General features: G+C 50.8%; 2 protein-coding genes across 7 annotated transcripts; one reads left to right on the forward strand and one right to left on the reverse strand.

Moving 5' to 3' along the window:
- Window positions 1–921: 921 nt before the first annotated feature.
- Window positions 922–8,827, forward strand: Akr7a3 (aldo-keto reductase family 7 member A3). Of its 4 annotated transcripts, none has more exons than XM_087660548.1 (8): window positions 1,229–1,329; window positions 2,333–2,542; window positions 3,908–4,210; window positions 4,405–4,509; window positions 4,722–4,818; window positions 5,056–5,155; window positions 7,411–7,540; window positions 8,455–8,826. In XM_087660548.1, the coding sequence occupies exons 3-8, from the start codon at window positions 4,049–4,051 to the stop codon at window positions 8,614–8,616; spliced, it is 756 nt and encodes a 251-aa protein (XP_087516674.1). In that variant the 5' UTR covers window positions 1,229–1,329; window positions 2,333–2,542; window positions 3,908–4,048; the 3' UTR covers window positions 8,617–8,826.
- Window positions 8,828–9,212: 385 nt separating this feature from the next.
- Window positions 9,213–15,967, reverse strand: Mrto4 (MRT4 homolog, ribosome maturation factor). 3 transcript variants are annotated; one of them, NM_001399076.1, is given in 8 exon segments: window positions 9,213–10,809; window positions 10,922–10,998; window positions 11,315–11,466; window positions 11,709–11,776; window positions 12,036–12,117; window positions 12,712–12,815; window positions 13,485–13,543; window positions 15,653–15,967. In NM_001399076.1, coding segments are annotated over 8 exon segments (723 nt in total). In that variant the 5' UTR covers window positions 15,681–15,967; the 3' UTR covers window positions 9,213–10,656.
- Window positions 15,968–15,974: the final 7 nt, after the last annotated feature.

The raw sequence follows: 15,974 nt of genomic DNA on the forward strand, positions 1-15,974 counted from the left end.
CTAAATCCCCAACCCCTATATAATTTTAAAAACCAAAGAAAAAGTTGTATATGAGCTTTTGTGTGAACTTAGCGTTTCATTTCCTTGAATTAAAAAAAAAACCTGGGGGGTTGGGGATTTAGCTCAGTGGTAGAGCGCTTGCCTGGGAAGCGCAAGGCCCTGGGTTCGGTCCCCAGCTCCGAAAAAAAGAACCAAAAAAAAAAAAAAAAAAAAAAAACCTGGAAGAATAAACTGCTGAATCATTTCCACTGACCTTTGGTAAACACCTAGGTGTGAGGTTGATGGAGATACTGGTCTCCACCCTTCTCTTTTCTCCCCAACCTTGGTGGAACCTCTCACATGTTTGGCAAGCTTATATTTAACCTATGCCCAAACTTCAACTCATCTGTCCAGCTATTGGTTATTTCGAAGACCTTATCTCTTGTGGCCTAGGCTGATCTAACACTTGGTTTGTAGTCAAGGTGTACTTTGAATTCCCAATCTTCCCGTCTCCACCTTCCTCTTCAAAGTCCAAGGGTTACAAGTCCATGCCCTGAGTGAGCGAGTGAGTGAACGAGTGAGTTCATTGGAACAACAAAACAAAACAACAACAAAAACTTGTGGCAATCTTCCTCTCTCAGTCTCCCCTGTGTTGGAATTAAAAGCGTGAGATCACCCACCCCTAAACTTCTTGAAGGAGGGGACAGAGATTCAGGATGGCTCAGGAGCAAGGCAGAGAGAACAGAGGAGGGGATGCTAGCTTTCAGCAACTTAACTCAAGGGGACCTACCATCTAGTACCAGGCAGCTTTGGTGGAGAAGGTCCTCAACTTTACAGAAGTCTCTTGCACCAGCCAGCATAATCCCGCCCCACCTCTGCTCGCCCGTCCCTAGGGCGTGGCTACAACCGGTTAATAAAGGTCCCAGAGCCTCTCCACCCTCTAGGGCTGAGGACTGCTGGAACCAACGTCCTCTCTTACCCTCCACCTTCTTCTGCCACCTCTACCACGGTCACCATGTCGCAAGCCCGGCCTGCCACTGTGCTGGGTGCCATGGAGATGGGTCGCCGCATGGATGTGACCTCCAGCTCCGCGTCGGTGCGCGCCTTCCTGCAGCGCGGCCACACGGAGATAGACACCGCCTTCGTGTATGCGAACGGTCAGTCTGAGACCATCCTAGGAGACCTGGGGCTCGGACTGGGCCGCAGCGGCTGCAAAGGTAACAGTCATTCCTTTCACCCCTTGTCTCAGCACAGCTTCATCAGGTTCCTGGGACTCTGATCTCCCCGGGACTCTGATCTCCCGGTGTCCACCCAGAAGCTCTGAGAACTGCAACTCTTCAGGCATGCAAGGTCCAGCTTTGCATATCTTGTGCCTAACCCTGGTCCGGCCTGGAACTTGTGGCTAGCCTATCTCTGAGCTCCTGGCTGCTGCCCAGCAGGTGTCCCTTATCTGCAGGACTCCTGTTTTTGTGGCACTGCTCAGCACCAGTTCAGACTGAAACCTGCTTCTTTTTTTGCTTATGGCCCGGGATTCTGTAGATGACGAGCCTGTTGGTCAAAAGGGCCTCCTGCTTTACCAGGGTGGCAGCCATAGGAGCTACAGTAGCCTCAAAAGGAAACAGGGGCCAGGAGTGGTGTAGCTGTCTTGAGCTCTTGACTCAGTTGGTCCCCTGCTTTAGTTTCTCAAGTGGTGGAACTACACTTCCCTGGGCGGGTGCTTTCATTATAGAACTCTTTCCCTGCTGGAGAGATGGCTCAGTGGTTAAGAGCACTGACTGCTCTTCCAGAGGTCCTGAGTTCAATTCCCAGCAACCACATGGTGGCTCACAACCATGTGTGATGGGATCTGATGCCCTCCTCTGATATGTCTGAAGAAAGCAACAGTGTACTCACATACATTTAAAAAAGGGGGGGGGGGTGGGGCTTGGGAATTTAGCTCAGTGGTAGAGCACTTGCCTAGAAAGTGCATGCCCTAGGTTCGGTCCCCAGTTCCGATAAAAAAGAAGAAAAAAAAGAAGAAGGAAAAAGAACTCTTTCTCCTCAGCCATTGCCCTTCCTCACGAACTCTACTGTAGAGTTTTGCTTCTTGATTTACAGCACAGTGGGAGCTAGAATAGTAGGAGACCTGTGCATTCAGTGGCCTGCTGTTTCCAGATCTCCTGGCTATCCTGAGGGAAAGTGATGGGCTGTTTTGTACTTTGTGAAAGGTTCCCTGTGCAGCCCAGGAGAGCCCAGGCTTTGCGTGTGGCTCGTACCTCAGCCTCAAGAGTGTTGTCATCACACACGTTGCACATTACCATGAGAACCTGGATCTGACTTCTGTTTGAATTGTCTTTTTTTTTTTTTTTTCCAGAGCTGAGCTAAATCCCCAACCCCTTGAATTGTCTTTTTGACCCTTCCTCCTTCCCCTGCTTGGGCTCAGGACTGGTTGGGCTAGAGCCACAACTGATGTTTGATCAGGAAGGGCAAGTCAAGCGGCAGAATAGAAAAATTCCAAGTATGTGATTGCTCAGATCTCAAGGGTTCCACTGACTGCTTTTGGGCTGCTGAACTGACTTTTCAGGTATGGAAAGTTCCTTTTGCCCATCCATCCATCCATCCATCATCCATCCATCCATCTATACACCCTCCCACCCACCCTCTCATCCATCCATCTATACACCCACCCACCCATCCATCCATCCATCTATACACCCACCCATCCATCCATCCATCCATCCATCCATCCATCCACCCATCCACCCATCCATCCATCCATCCATCTACCCACCCATCCATCTATCCATCCACCCACCCATCCATCCATCCATCCACCCATCCATCCATCCATCCATCCATCCATCCATCCATCCATCCATCCACCCATCCATCCATCCATCCACCCACCCATCCATCCATCCATCCATCCATTCATCCATCCATCTATCCATCATCCATCCATCCATCCATACACCCTCCCACCCACCCTCTCATCCATCCATCTATACACCCACCCACCCATCCATCCATCCATCTATACACCCATCCATTCATCCATCCATCCATCCATCCATCCATCCATCCATCCATCCATCCATCCATCCATCATCCATTCAACTGGGCTTCTCAGCAGGGGCAGGGAGAGAAGCAGGGACTCAGAGAGCCCAGCACTGGTCTGTTTCCATGAGTGGAGTCTGTAGCTGGCCCTGACTTTCCTTGTCACAGGCCCTCATTCAAGCCTTCCTGTCTCTGTCCCCAGTTCCTTTGGCACCTTCCTGTCCCCTGTGATCAGACCTGCCCTGCCCATGGTCCATGCTGCATTAAGGCTCATCTTTCAAAGCATCTTAAGGTGACCGCAAAGCTCTGGACTACAACCCCTAGTCTAAAGTCAAAACTCCATGTGGGGTACTCTCAGGGCTGTTTTGCTTCTGGTCTCCTATGTCCTCTGTCCCAGACTCAGTGCTCTGGTACCTGTGGTTGCAGGTGTGACTCCCACCCAGGGCCTTCTGCTCATGGATTTTAAAGCAAGGTTTACAGTCCCAATAAGCAACTGTCACAGGGAGGAATCCAGCCATTCCTAATGTCCACTGTCAGTTAAGCCTGATCAACCCTCAGGACTTCTCCATAGGCTGTTTGTCTCTCTCATTGTTACTTACGGTGGGCCGACCTGAGGAGCAGCGAGTTTAATCAATGCCACAGCTCCTAACAGCACAGTTGGAATTTGACCCAGTTATATCTCTCTCTGCCTTTGTCTGTCTGTATATTTCTTATCTCCCCCTATCACCCTCCCTTTCTCCTTTCTCTTGTATGCGTGTGTGTGTGTGTGTGTGTGTGTGTGTGTGTGTGTGTGTGTGTGTGTGTTGATACAGATTTCACATGAGCCCAGCTTTGTACTCTGCAGGCAAGAGTGACCTTGAGCCCCCGATGATCCCTGCGTCCATTTCCTCAGGCTTGCAGTCAGAGGGAGGCGCCACCTTGTCCTTCTCAGCCCTGTTCCTTCACTGTCACAATAGATCCTCTGTTTGATAAAGTGACGTCAGCTTTCATCTTTTTCTCCGGAAAAGTAAAAATTGCCACCAAGGCTGCCCCAATGTTTGGGAAGACACTGAAGCCAGCCGATGTTCGGTTCCAGCTGGAGACGTCACTGAAGAGGCTGCAGTGTCCCCGGGTGGACCTCTTCTATTTACACTTTCCAGACCACGGCACTCCTATAGAGGAGACCCTGCAGGCCTGCCACCAGCTGCATCAGGAGGTGAGGGAGGGCCCTGATGCTCTCTGACCCTTTCACCTTGACCCTGCTAGGAGAGTGAGTTCGGGGGAGCACACACAGAGCTGGGCTCTGACCTCACTCCAGGTTCCTCACACGGTCTCTCCTCCTGGTCTCCTGAGCTGGGCTGGGCTGAACCTCTCCCTGAGCTGGATTGTGATGGAGTCTCTCACCTATAGGGCAAGTTTGTGGAGCTTGGTCTGTCCAACTATGTCTCCTGGGAAGTGGCTGAGATTTGTACCCTCTGCAAGAAAAATGGCTGGATCATGCCAACTGTGTACCAGGTAAGAGTGATCTGGTGTGCTGGGACCATTCAGACTCAGGTCCAAGACTCCACTGATCCTGGATCTTTGGGTAAAACCACAAACTAGGTGATTATATATGCCCTGAATGTCAAGGTCCAGGATTGTTAAGGACTAAACTGGGGGACTTTACAAAGGTACATTTGGGGTCTCTTTTCTTGACATGTTCCCCTTTTCCCACTGTCTCCCTGCAGGGCATGTACAACGCCATCACCAGGCAGGTGGAGACTGAGCTCTTCCCCTGCCTCAGACACTTCGGACTAAGGTTCTACGCCTTCAACCCTTTGGCTGGTATGGGCTGCCATGGGGACCTGCCTTATGGGTCGGAGGGCATACCTGGCCTGACTCTATGGATTGCTGCCCTGGTGAATCCCCAGTCCAGACCCTGGGAGTCAGGGAGCTTTGAGAAGGGGGTGCCTGAGTGCCCTTCTTTCCAGATTCCCTTCTGCTCTCCAGTTCCTAGCCAAGAATGACCTGGCTATCTCTGGGAGGAATCTTGGCCAGGGTCTAACTGCTGATTTCCCACAGGGGGCCTGCTGACTGGCAGATATAAATACCAGGATAAGGATGGGAAGAATCCTGAGAGCCGCTTCTTTGGGAATCCATTTTCTCAACTGTACATGGACCGGTGAGCTACGGGTGGGGTCTGTATCTGAGGAAGAAGTGCTATAGGTTTCCTTAGTTTGAGGTTGTTTCTCTGGGGACCTGCCCTTGTGTGGTTATTAAGACCTAAGGCTCTGGGTGTTAGCTGTCCTGGGCATTTGAGGGACATTCTTGGGCTGTCATATGGATCCTGTGATGTCTGTATGATTGCTACTCTATGTGTCTTTCTTCGGAAGAGTTTGTCCACTGCCAGCAGTGAGAGGACAACCCAAGATAGACCTGGGGGAGTCTGGGGGTAGGTGTTGACTCTATGAGCTAATGTCCTGTCACATCTTGCATCTTGGTAGTGAAATTGTTATCATTGTCTCCGGAAGTCACAGGGACAGCTGTTGAGGCCAATCTCTTCCCTCCTCCTCCTCTCTCCCTCCCTCCCCCCTCTTCCCCTCCCTCCTTCTTTTTTTCTTCTTTTCCTCCTCCTCCTATTCCTCCTCTTCCTCCCCCTCCTCCTCTTCCTCTTCCTCCTCCTCCTCCTCCTTCAGCTTGAGTCAGGATTTCTTGTACCCTGTGTTGGCCTCAAACTTGCTTTGTAGCTGAAGATGACTCTGACTCCCGATTCCCTTGCCCTCACATCTGCAGAGTTAGGTGTTTTGGTTTTGGTTTGTCGAGACAGGATTTCTCTGTGTAGCCCTGGCTGTCCTGGAACTCGGTCTGTAGACAAGGCTGGCTTGAACTCAGAAATGTTGGGATTAAAGTACACCATCATTGCCTGGCCAAAGAGCTAGGATTACCAGTGTCTGTCATCATACTCTACTCCATTTTTTAAAAATATTTATTTATTTTACATATATGAGTATATTGTAGCTGTCATGAGACATACTTATAGTATCCCATCCTGTTACACAGATGGTTGGAGTCACCACGTGCTGGCTGAGAATTGAACTCAGGACTTATGGAAGAGCAGTCAGTGCTCTTAACTGCTGAGCCATCTCTCCAACCCACTGTGGTTCAAAATTTAAGTATCTAAAATTTTGATCTGATGGAGGAAGCTGAGGCAGAAGGATTACAAGTGTGAGGGCTGCCTATAGCTTGGGGATGGAATGCTCAAAGTCTTGGGTTCAATTCCCAGTACTGGAAGAAAAGTTAAACTTGAAACCTCATCAGCTATTGTCTTCTTTTCCTTAGTGATGTTTGTGTTTATTTGTTCTGTTTTGAGGCAGAGTTTGGCCCAGGGTAGCCTGCAACTTGTAATCCTCCTGTTTCAGCCTCCTGAGAGGTTGGAGTAGATGTCTGTGTCCCCATGGCTGGACACTGTGAAACTCTTTCACTTGCTTCCCCTCTGTCACCTCGGTTGCCATGTCCCCAAGGTTCATTTCTGAGCACAGGCTGACACATTTGCTTTTTGTATTCTCTGTCTGGGAAGGAAAGGCACAATAAGCAAGTTCCTGCATGAGGCTCCAGTGCTGGTTTTGTTGAAAAGGTCAAAGGTGAAGGCAGCAAGCAGTTTGTCAGCCTTCCTCGTGTACCTTGTTTGACTCAAGCCCTGTCTGTTGGGAGTGTGTTGCTTACTGCTAGAACACTTGCTGAGGTGCTGAGCGTGCATGCATGAGGCCTTGCATTTAATGCCTCTCACCTCACAGCAAAACCACAACCGACAAAAACACCCCTCCCTGTAGCCTTCCCCACTATTGTCTGTGATCCTCCTCTCTGGGAGGAGAAACCATGGTTGAACTGTTGTTCTCAGTTCACACACTCTCAGAGCCCAGGACTCCCTTCTAGAGAATCAAGGCTGGACGGCCTTCATCATGGTCACCCCTTTAATCTATGCAGCAGCATTAGCTCTCCGCCTGATGAAGTCACCGAGACAGGCGGGCAGGGAGTGTCCTCTCCCTCAGTAAGTGGGTTAGTGAGTGAGTGTAGGGAATGGAGGAGGCTGAGCCAAGGCCACAGACGCTGGACTGGTGCCCAGGACTCACTCTGGGCTTTTGGGTGACCCAGGGCTCGCAAGTAGGGTGCTTGTAGGAACCTAAGAGGGCATCAGATCCTATTATAGATGGCTGCAAGGCACCATGTAGTTACTGGGAATTGAACTCAGGACCTCTAGAAGAACAGTCAGTGCCCTTAACCACTGAGCCATCTCTCCAGCCTGGAGACCTGTATGTTCTGATACTTTGGTCGTAGCGCTGTCTGAGGACATAGGCCACCTCAGGGATGCAGGGGTTGAGTCGCCCTCTAGATGCCCTCAAGATACTGACCCCAGTGTTGCCCTTCCCACCCATTCAGCTACTGGAAGGAGGAACACTTCAATGGCATCGCCTTGGTGGAGAAGGCTCTGAAGACTACCTATGGCCCCACTGCCCCCAGTATGATCTCAGCTGCCGTACGGTGGATGTACCATCACTCACAGCTCAAGGTAGTGTACCTGGGCCCAGTTTAGCCTGTGCTGTGAAGTCGAATGGGAGGAGGAGGAAGCTTAGAAGTGAGAGAGGCCAACTGCTGAGACTATGTCTTCCCTGGCCCAGTGTCAAGAGCTATGTGAAGACTAGTCATCTTGAGTTATTTTTTCTCTCAAAGATCTCGTTATATTTATTTTGTTTGAGTTTTTTGCCCGATGGTTTCCGTGTGTACACAGTGCCTGCAGAGGCCAGGAGAGGGTGGCAAGTCCCCTGGGATTGTAGTAAAAGGTGGTTGTAAGGAGTAGGCCCTGGAAAGTGAACCCAGGTCCTCTCCAAGAGCAGGAACTGCTCCTAGTTGCTGAGCCGTTTTGCAGCCCTAATGATCTCAATTGGTGGAGAGGCTGGTTTAAGTTCCAAAGGTATACATGGTAGGAAATAAGCACAGATCTGACTCTGAAAAGTACATTTTAAAAAGTATTGGGGCTGGGGATTTAGCTCAGTGGTAGAGCGCTTACCTAGGAAGCGCAAGGCCCTGGGTTTGGTCCCCAGCTCCGAAAAAAAGAACCAAAAAAAAAAAAAAAGTATTTATTATGGCCCTTCCTGGAAAGAGAACTCAGGTCTGTGTCCCTGGGCTGGGACATGGGGTGGAATCTCTTCCTGCTGTCCCAGCTTCCTCTCCCTGACCCCTTTCTCCAGTGTGGACATTCTTGGGGTAATGGTGCTCTTTCAATATCTGGTAAATGCCAGGCCTGGAGAAAAATGATTCCCAAACTGTCCTGCAGGGTAGAGAAGACTAGATGACCTTGCTGTTTGGAGACAATAGTTTTCTCTTAGCAGCAACACGGCCTTAAGTAAAAACAGATCTTAGCAAGGAACAGGCAGGAAGCCATCAGGTGGCGGAAGTATGGTGAAAGTAGGTTCTTTCTTGCAGGGCACCCAAGGGGATGCAGTCATTCTGGGCATGTCCAGTCTGGAACAACTGGAGCAGAACTTGGCCTTGGTCGAGGAAGGGCCTCTGGAGCCAGCTGTTGTGGATGCCTTTGACCAAGCCTGGAACCTAGTTGCCCACGAGTGTCCCAACTATTTCCGCTAAGATACATCTGCCTTGGGGAGGCGCAGCTTACTGCCTGCCCCGCCTTGTCCTGGGCTCGATCTGATCTGGTTCTTTCCTTTTTAGACAGGTCACTGTCTTTTTCTTCCCTGCTTTCTATACAGCCAGTTGCTTTCAAAGTGAGAGCTGGCTGAGCCCCAATACCTCCTGCTGAATAAAACTGTTCCCTGTCACAGCCTGGGCTACAACTGACCTAGTGGCCTTATTCTCTTGAATGCCTGAGGCTTGCGTCAATGCTCCTTCCCAGGGTCCAGAGGAAGTGGGAAGGAGTGCCTGATCTTTAGAGGGCAGTGGTCCAGTGCTTTCCTTAAAACCTGCCAGGTTCAATCTGGCACCAGCTGCGTGCTTTCCTCCTGACCATGGAGTCCCACAGCAGTGGACAGCGGCTAGGTGCTCTCTGCCCCAACTAAAGTCTCACTTACCTGATTACACAGGTTGAAGGTTATAATTTCCACAACCATCCTGGGTGCAAAGCATAGGCAACAAGAAACTGAAAGTACCCCCCACCCCCAGCTCAACATAGCATAGCAGGAGGCAAGAATGGAGGTCAAAGTAAAGAACAGATCCGGAGGAGGGCATTGAGTACTAAGCAACATTTTAATTGATTTGGCAGCAAGTGCTTCGGTCTGCTGAAACATGTCACTTGTCTTTCTTACTTTCCCCTTTGAGACAATGTATCTGTGTGTAGCCCTGGCTGTCCTGAATTCTGCCTCCCAAGTGCTGGTATTAAAGGTGTGAGCCACCACCACCCTGGCCTTTTCTTTTTAAGACAAAATGCCATATACTCTAGGCTGGCCTTGAACTCCTATCAGGTCTCTTGTCTCTAGCTTTCAATTTCTGGTGCATACAACCAAGCCTGCCTTTTTTTTTTTTCCTATAATGATTTATTTATTATATATAAGAACACTACAGCTGTCTTCAGACACACCAGAAAAGGGCATCAGATCCCATTACAGATGGTTGTGAGCCACCATGTGGTTGCTGGGAATTGAACTCAGGACCTCTGGAAGAGCAGTCGGTGCTCTTAACCACTGAGCCATCTCTCCAGCCCCAAGCCTGCCTTTTTTCAGCCTTATAGTTGATTGGTATCAAACTTTTTTTGAGATAGGCTTTATTTAGCCATGAGTGGCCTCCAATTCAGAGATTGGCCTCCCTCTGCCTGGCTTGGCCTCAAACTTTCAATCCTACCTCAGCCTCCTGAGGTGCTGGCATTCCAAGCATTATCATATTGGCTTGCCCTGGGTTTTTTGGGCATGATTATGAAGACCCAAGGCCCATCTTATTCAGTGTTGCTGTTTAACCCCCACATCCCTCCTCTAGGGTAGAGGTCAGGAACTCTGAGGATTTTCTGACCCACAGGTCCAACAACTTTCCTCAGTTTCTGTGTGCTGCCAGGGAGGGACCTGCTGGCCTTAAGCATGGTTTATGATGCCTTACCACTGACTTGCACAGCACACAGCTACTAATCACTACTAGTCAGCCAAGTGTGGTAGCACTTGAGGGGCAGAGGCCAGAAACTACTGTAAGATCAAGACCAGTCTGTGCTTCAGTGAGAACCTGACTCAAACTCCACTTGCTCCCAATCCCCTCCACCGCCCTGTGGCAAGCCTGTGTTCCTCATATTTTACCCCCGGCTTGCACGTATCTGTGTGCTTATTTATGTTTTAAGTGATCAAGCTTCCAGAGAATTAACTTTCCTCAGCAAACCCACTGCAAGCAAACGGACAAAGACACCCAAATCCAGGCGTGCTCTCAGCCATCTGCAGTGCTGGCCCACCCAGCCCTAGCCCGACTAGGCTGGAGCACAGCCGAAGGCCTTTATAAAGAGTCTCTGCTGTCTACAGGGAGCACCCTGCAGACAAAATTTTATTCTCTATAGAAACAAAGTCACTGCCCAGCACCTCCCTTGTCTTTATCCATAGCAAAAAAACCAGCCGCTCCCTCTAGGGGGCGACAGCAGTCCTGGGGGCGTCCAGTGGAGATGAAGTACTTGCTGGAAGGCCTTGGTTCTGGTTCCCAGAGTCAGCTGTCGTCCTCCTCCTCCTCAGACTCCCCCTCAGACTCAGGCGCGCTCTCGGGAAGGTCATCGTCCATCTGCTGGAATCTCCCTGACTGGGCATCCCACATGTATTTGATGGTCACTTTGAATTCGGCCATCTCATACCCAAACAGCTTCTGTAAGGGGTGGAGGAAGGGGAGTGAGCAGGAGCAGCTGTCAGCAGCAGAGGGCTGTGCCCAGCAGCTGAGTGGCAGCGGCCCCTCCCCCAGGTCGCAGGCCCAGACTCACCAGGACACGGGCCTGCTCTGGGGTCAGCACGTCACCCTCCTTGCACACTTCATAGTCAGACAGCAAGGTCACCACACCTGTGGGAGGGCAGCACCATGTCACCCCCAGCCTTAGGAAGCATGCAGCCCTCTTCCCTGAGGGACAGTGGCAGCCTCCTCCCTGCAGGAGGCGAGTGCTCAGCTCTGCCTTCACAGGACAAACTGTGTCTATCGGAGCTGGTCTAGGGGAGCGTCTGGGGCAGGGGTCCCCGAGCTGCAATTCATCTGTGCAGGTGCTGCTTTGCCTGCACGAGTGCCTATGGCATCACATGAATACCTGGTGCCTGTGGGGGCCTGACGTGGGTCCTGGGAAGCAGCCAGTGCTCTGAACCCTAAGCACCTCCCAGCTTCCTACCTTTCTTGAGGGCAGTGGGCAGACCCAGCTGCCTCAGCTGTGGCTCCATGGAATGAGGGAACTGTTTCAGCGGCCCTGGATCCAGGCTCACAGTTAAAGTTGCTTTGTTCCCCGCTCGAGCAAAATCCATTTCTGTATACTTTGTGAACCACCTAAGTTAGAGAAGGGTGAGGGTAAAGTTCCTGGAAACGCCACCATTCAGCTGAAGTCCAGCCTCCTTTGAGTGGCATGGTCTGAGGCTTGCTGTCCGTAGCCATGTTGGCAGGCAGAGGGGAGGACCAGGACAGAGAGAATACCACAACCCCGGTTAGGTTACAGAGTAGTTTCAGTAAGAGCCTTGTATCTCTTCAGCTTTCCCTGACTCTCAGCCTCTTCCTCCCTCAGAGACACTCACTCATTCACCTCCTCCTTCGTGCGGTTGGTAAAAAGGAGCCCAACTTCACCTCTCAACTTCTTGCTGACCTGAAAAACACAAGTGAACACCACTGCTTCTTCACCAGGGGCAACTTACCTATAGAAATCACCTGGATCACCTAAAAACACTTCTCGTTGGCAGAACTCCTAGTAAGTAGGGCAGGCTATAGAAGGCATAGCCCCATGGGTCTGGAGATTAAGAACACAGAGTTGGGCCGAGTTTGGTTCTCCTGAACCCACAGGCCAGTCCCACAGCTGAAAAGAGCAGGAGAGGCAGTGGCTGCCGCAGGGAGGGCCAGTGACCTACCTGATGTAGGTTGTCTTTGTATTCATCAGACGGGCTTCGACCCAAGGCCACCATCATCACCTTGTTTTTGCCAAAGAACATCCTACCATGAAGAAGGAGGATGTGAGCCAACGCTGTGTGGCCAGAGGCCCTGTTCTCCATGTAACCCAGCCATGTGTTCCCAGGATTCCTGTTTTCATTTTTTTTTCCGGAGCTGGGGACCGAACCCAGGGCCTTGCGCTTCCTAGGTAAGCGCTCTACCACTGAGCTAAATCCCCAGCCCTGTTTTCATTTTCTTATCCACAGAATCAGATCTTGCCAACAGTTTGACAGCTCACTCCGAGCCTCAAAAGTCACTTATCTGTGTCTGCCTGTGGGCAGGAGTGTGTCCAACAATCCCTACTAGAGTGGTACAGCAAGACAGTGACCCCAGAGCCACCCGCACATGTACTGTAACCCATCAGCCCCTGGGGCCTGCTTTGGGGTCAGATGTACATGATGATACTCTACTCGAGTGTGCCAGACACCAGGGGCCACTTTCCTGAAACACAGAGTGACCAACAAATCCTGTCCCAGCAGCTCAGGGAAAGGCCAACTCTAACGGAAGCCGTGCCCCTTAGGGGAGCTGCAGACACCAAGGTCAGCCTGCTCCAGTGCTCTGATGAGAGCAGCTCTCGCCTCTTCCCACTGTGCTCACCGGCTGTGCTTCCAGGCATTCCGGATGTCCTTCAGCTTGCTGTTCCTCATGTTGGCCACAGAGAAGATGAAGAGGTACTTGTAGGTGTCCACGCATTTCCGAAGCTGTGGGACAATTCATGAGGCTCTGGAGCTGAGGCGCAGCACGGGCTGGGCAACTCTGGCCTCACACAAGAGAAGCGGTCATAGGCCTTTAAGCTTCCACTGGCGTGACTGACACCAGTGTTACTTACTATGGAAGGTGAGCAGGGACCCAAACCCTGTGGTCTTTCCATGACCAATGTGGAACAATCACCCTTTTTCCTTAGTCCATTTAGTTGATCTAGAAACTTCTACCCGCACTGGGAAAGCCCCTGCTAAATCAGAACATAAGGAGCCTCATCTTATCAACAGGAGAGACACTCCATCCTCATGGTCTTGGCCAGGCTTCTGGCTGAAGCCTCCCTGTGGTAAAGCTCCATTTCCAAAGAACAGGAATCTGTGCACTTGGAGACTGCTCTTACCTGGCCCAGACCCAGCAGCTCAGGGGCAGACAGAGGCTACAGTCACCCCTGGGTCACGTCCAGCCTTCTAACACTGGGTAGCTTTACAAACTCACTGACAAGCTTTAGTAACCCCGAGCTTTTGTAAAACATCAATAGCATCACCTAGTCCTGGGTCTCAGGGATACTGTGGGAGGTGTGGAAACTCTGACACTGCTAACAGTCCAATCCCAACTCTGCTACCCAAACACATAGGAGGGGGCGGGGTGGGGTGGGAGGAGCAAGCACTTACCTCTTCTATCAGGTTCTGCTTCAGTTCCAAGCCTTTCTTGGCAGTTTTTGTTAAGGAAACTAAAACCAAGAAAAAGAGACAGCAGCGAGTGATGTCTTGACGCTCTGGAGACTAATTCTGCTTCTCTCTTCCGGGCTTGGCTAAACTAAGCAAGTGTGACGGAGGCAGCAATGGACACTGTCATTCCTGGCATTCAAGGTTGACAGAGTTTGCTTACCTAGCATTCTTGGACCCAGAGATCCCTATATACATCCCTACCACAAAAGAAGTTCCTTGGGCCAACGGCTGGGTCTACTGCTTTATGGCAATAGGGCTCATTGCTGCTGATAGAGCACTGTGAGTGGGGGCCCTAACCTGGCTGAGGGATCAGACTCACCACCTTAGTTAAGGCCCTTTCCTGCCACAGGGATGGTGCACAGGCCATTGATGGCTAGGGTGGGCTATGGTATGATAGAGAACAATTCTTCCTTTTATAAAAAACCAGGATCTTGTTACAAGACTGTTTAGGCTGGCCTTGAACTCAAGATATAAATTCTTGCTTTTGCTTCCTAAGGGGTGGGATTACAGGCACGTACTATGTCATCCTGTTGGGACCTTATCTTTTCTATTCTATTCTAGACCTACACTTCAATTTCGTAATCTGGACCCAGGAATACAGTAACGCTGGGGATGGGGTAGATGGACCGCACAAGAACCTCTACTGAAAAGTAACCAAGGTCCTACAAGCCACAACAGTTAGAAACAAGGCTATCAGGAAGTTTTTGGATGGCATCTATGTGTCTGAGAAGGGAACCGAGCAGGTTGATGAGTGAGACCTCAGTTTACTAGCTCCAGAAACATGGTGCTTATCCCAAATACAATCTGGGCTTTTTGGAGACAATAAAGAACTTATATATTGAAAAAAAAGAAAAGTAATCCAGGTCCTATTTGTCCTACTTCCAAGAGTTACTGGCATTTGCTTACATCTAACTAGGGCTCCCCAAAATCCTAATGACTCTCTAAGGACTCACTAAAACATCAGCTGTAACACGCTCTGGATATTCCCAGGAGGTGATATGGCCTTTCATCAACCCTGCCTGCCACTCACCGTCTATACAAGGCACACAGTCAAAGGCAATCACAATGAGCCAGTCATTCCCCAGACTCTCCACACCTAGGATTCTGGTACAACTTAGCATACTCCAGGTGGTCACTGGCTTTGCTGTCCTCATAATTCTCCGGACTATCAAGGCAGCCAAAGGGATCCTTTCAAAGCAAAGCCACATCAAAGGCCAGATCTCTTCCTCTCAAACCTACTTTACTACAGCCACACTGGCCTCTTGTCCCACAATAAGTTAACCACACTACAGACCCCTTTCATTCTGTGTTTCCCTCTATTCAAAACGACCTACTCGTTTGTCATCTAGGTGCTGAGACTTTTCCTGACAGCATTATGCAAAACAGTATCACCTTCTCCATACACCACTTTGACTACCTGACACATTCTTACTTGACTGGGATATAGGTATAGGAGACAAACAAACACACACCCTACTAAGGTGGTTAGTCTGATGAAGCCAGACCCTTTTTGTTCAACCGTCTTGCCTTCTAACATCCACAAAAGCGCCAGCCCGCTAGCTGGATGTAGTGGCTCAGTCTGGAATGCTAGTGTTTGGGGCCAAGGCAGACCAGATAGAGAGTTCAAGGCCCCAGCATTAAGAACAAGCAAAAAAAAAAAAAATGCAGTAGTCGAAACTGTAAAACCTCTACATTCTGGAGAATTCTTGGTCTACACACCAAATCTGAGCTACATTGCAAGATCCTCAAACACACACCGAGGCGCGCACATGCCAGGGGATGTAGCTCAGGGCTCGGCGGGTAATGCTTGCCTAGTAAGAGTTTACTGCGTCCCATCCCTAACTCAACATAACTAGGCTTAGTGATGCATGCCTGTAATTCCAGCAATCCGGAGGTAGAAGCAGCAGGATCAGGAGTTTAAGACTATCCTCGTTGGCGAGCTCGACCCTGGGATATAAGACTGTTTCAGGAGCTGCTTGTCGGCCCGTACCAGTTTCCAGCTCTCTCGGTGACCTGCCGACGCCAACTCGCTAACCCAGCCGGTCGAGCTCCTCAGAGAGGCCTCGGCGTCTCACCCGTCGCCACCCACGACGCAGGTCCCCCGAACCTACCTTTCTTGTCTCGCTTGGATTTGGGCATCGCGCTAAAGGCACGTGCGGCGGAAGACCCGGCGGCCCGTCAGGACCCGGGTGCCGCAGAGGCTTGTGGGGCGGCGCTCGGGGCTGCCTCTCTCGTGTGCCTGACCCGAAGTGTGGTGGGCCCTCTCTTCCCTGCCTGCGTTCTGCCTAGGGCCTGGAAGGCCACTTCTCTGCCCAGGTTCCAGAGCCTTCCAGTCCCTTCGGCCCCCCTGATCGCCGCGGCTTCCGAATCCGGAACACTTCACCAAGGCCCTCGCGAACCGGTTCCTCTCTATGGCTCTCCGGAGGGAGGGGC

Source organism: Rattus norvegicus, chromosome 5 (genome assembly GCF_021556685.1).
Source record: "Rattus norvegicus strain SHRSP/BbbUtx chromosome 5, alternate assembly SHRSP_T2T, whole genome shotgun sequence".
Lineage (NCBI taxonomy): Eukaryota > Metazoa > Chordata > Mammalia > Rodentia > Muridae > Rattus > Rattus norvegicus.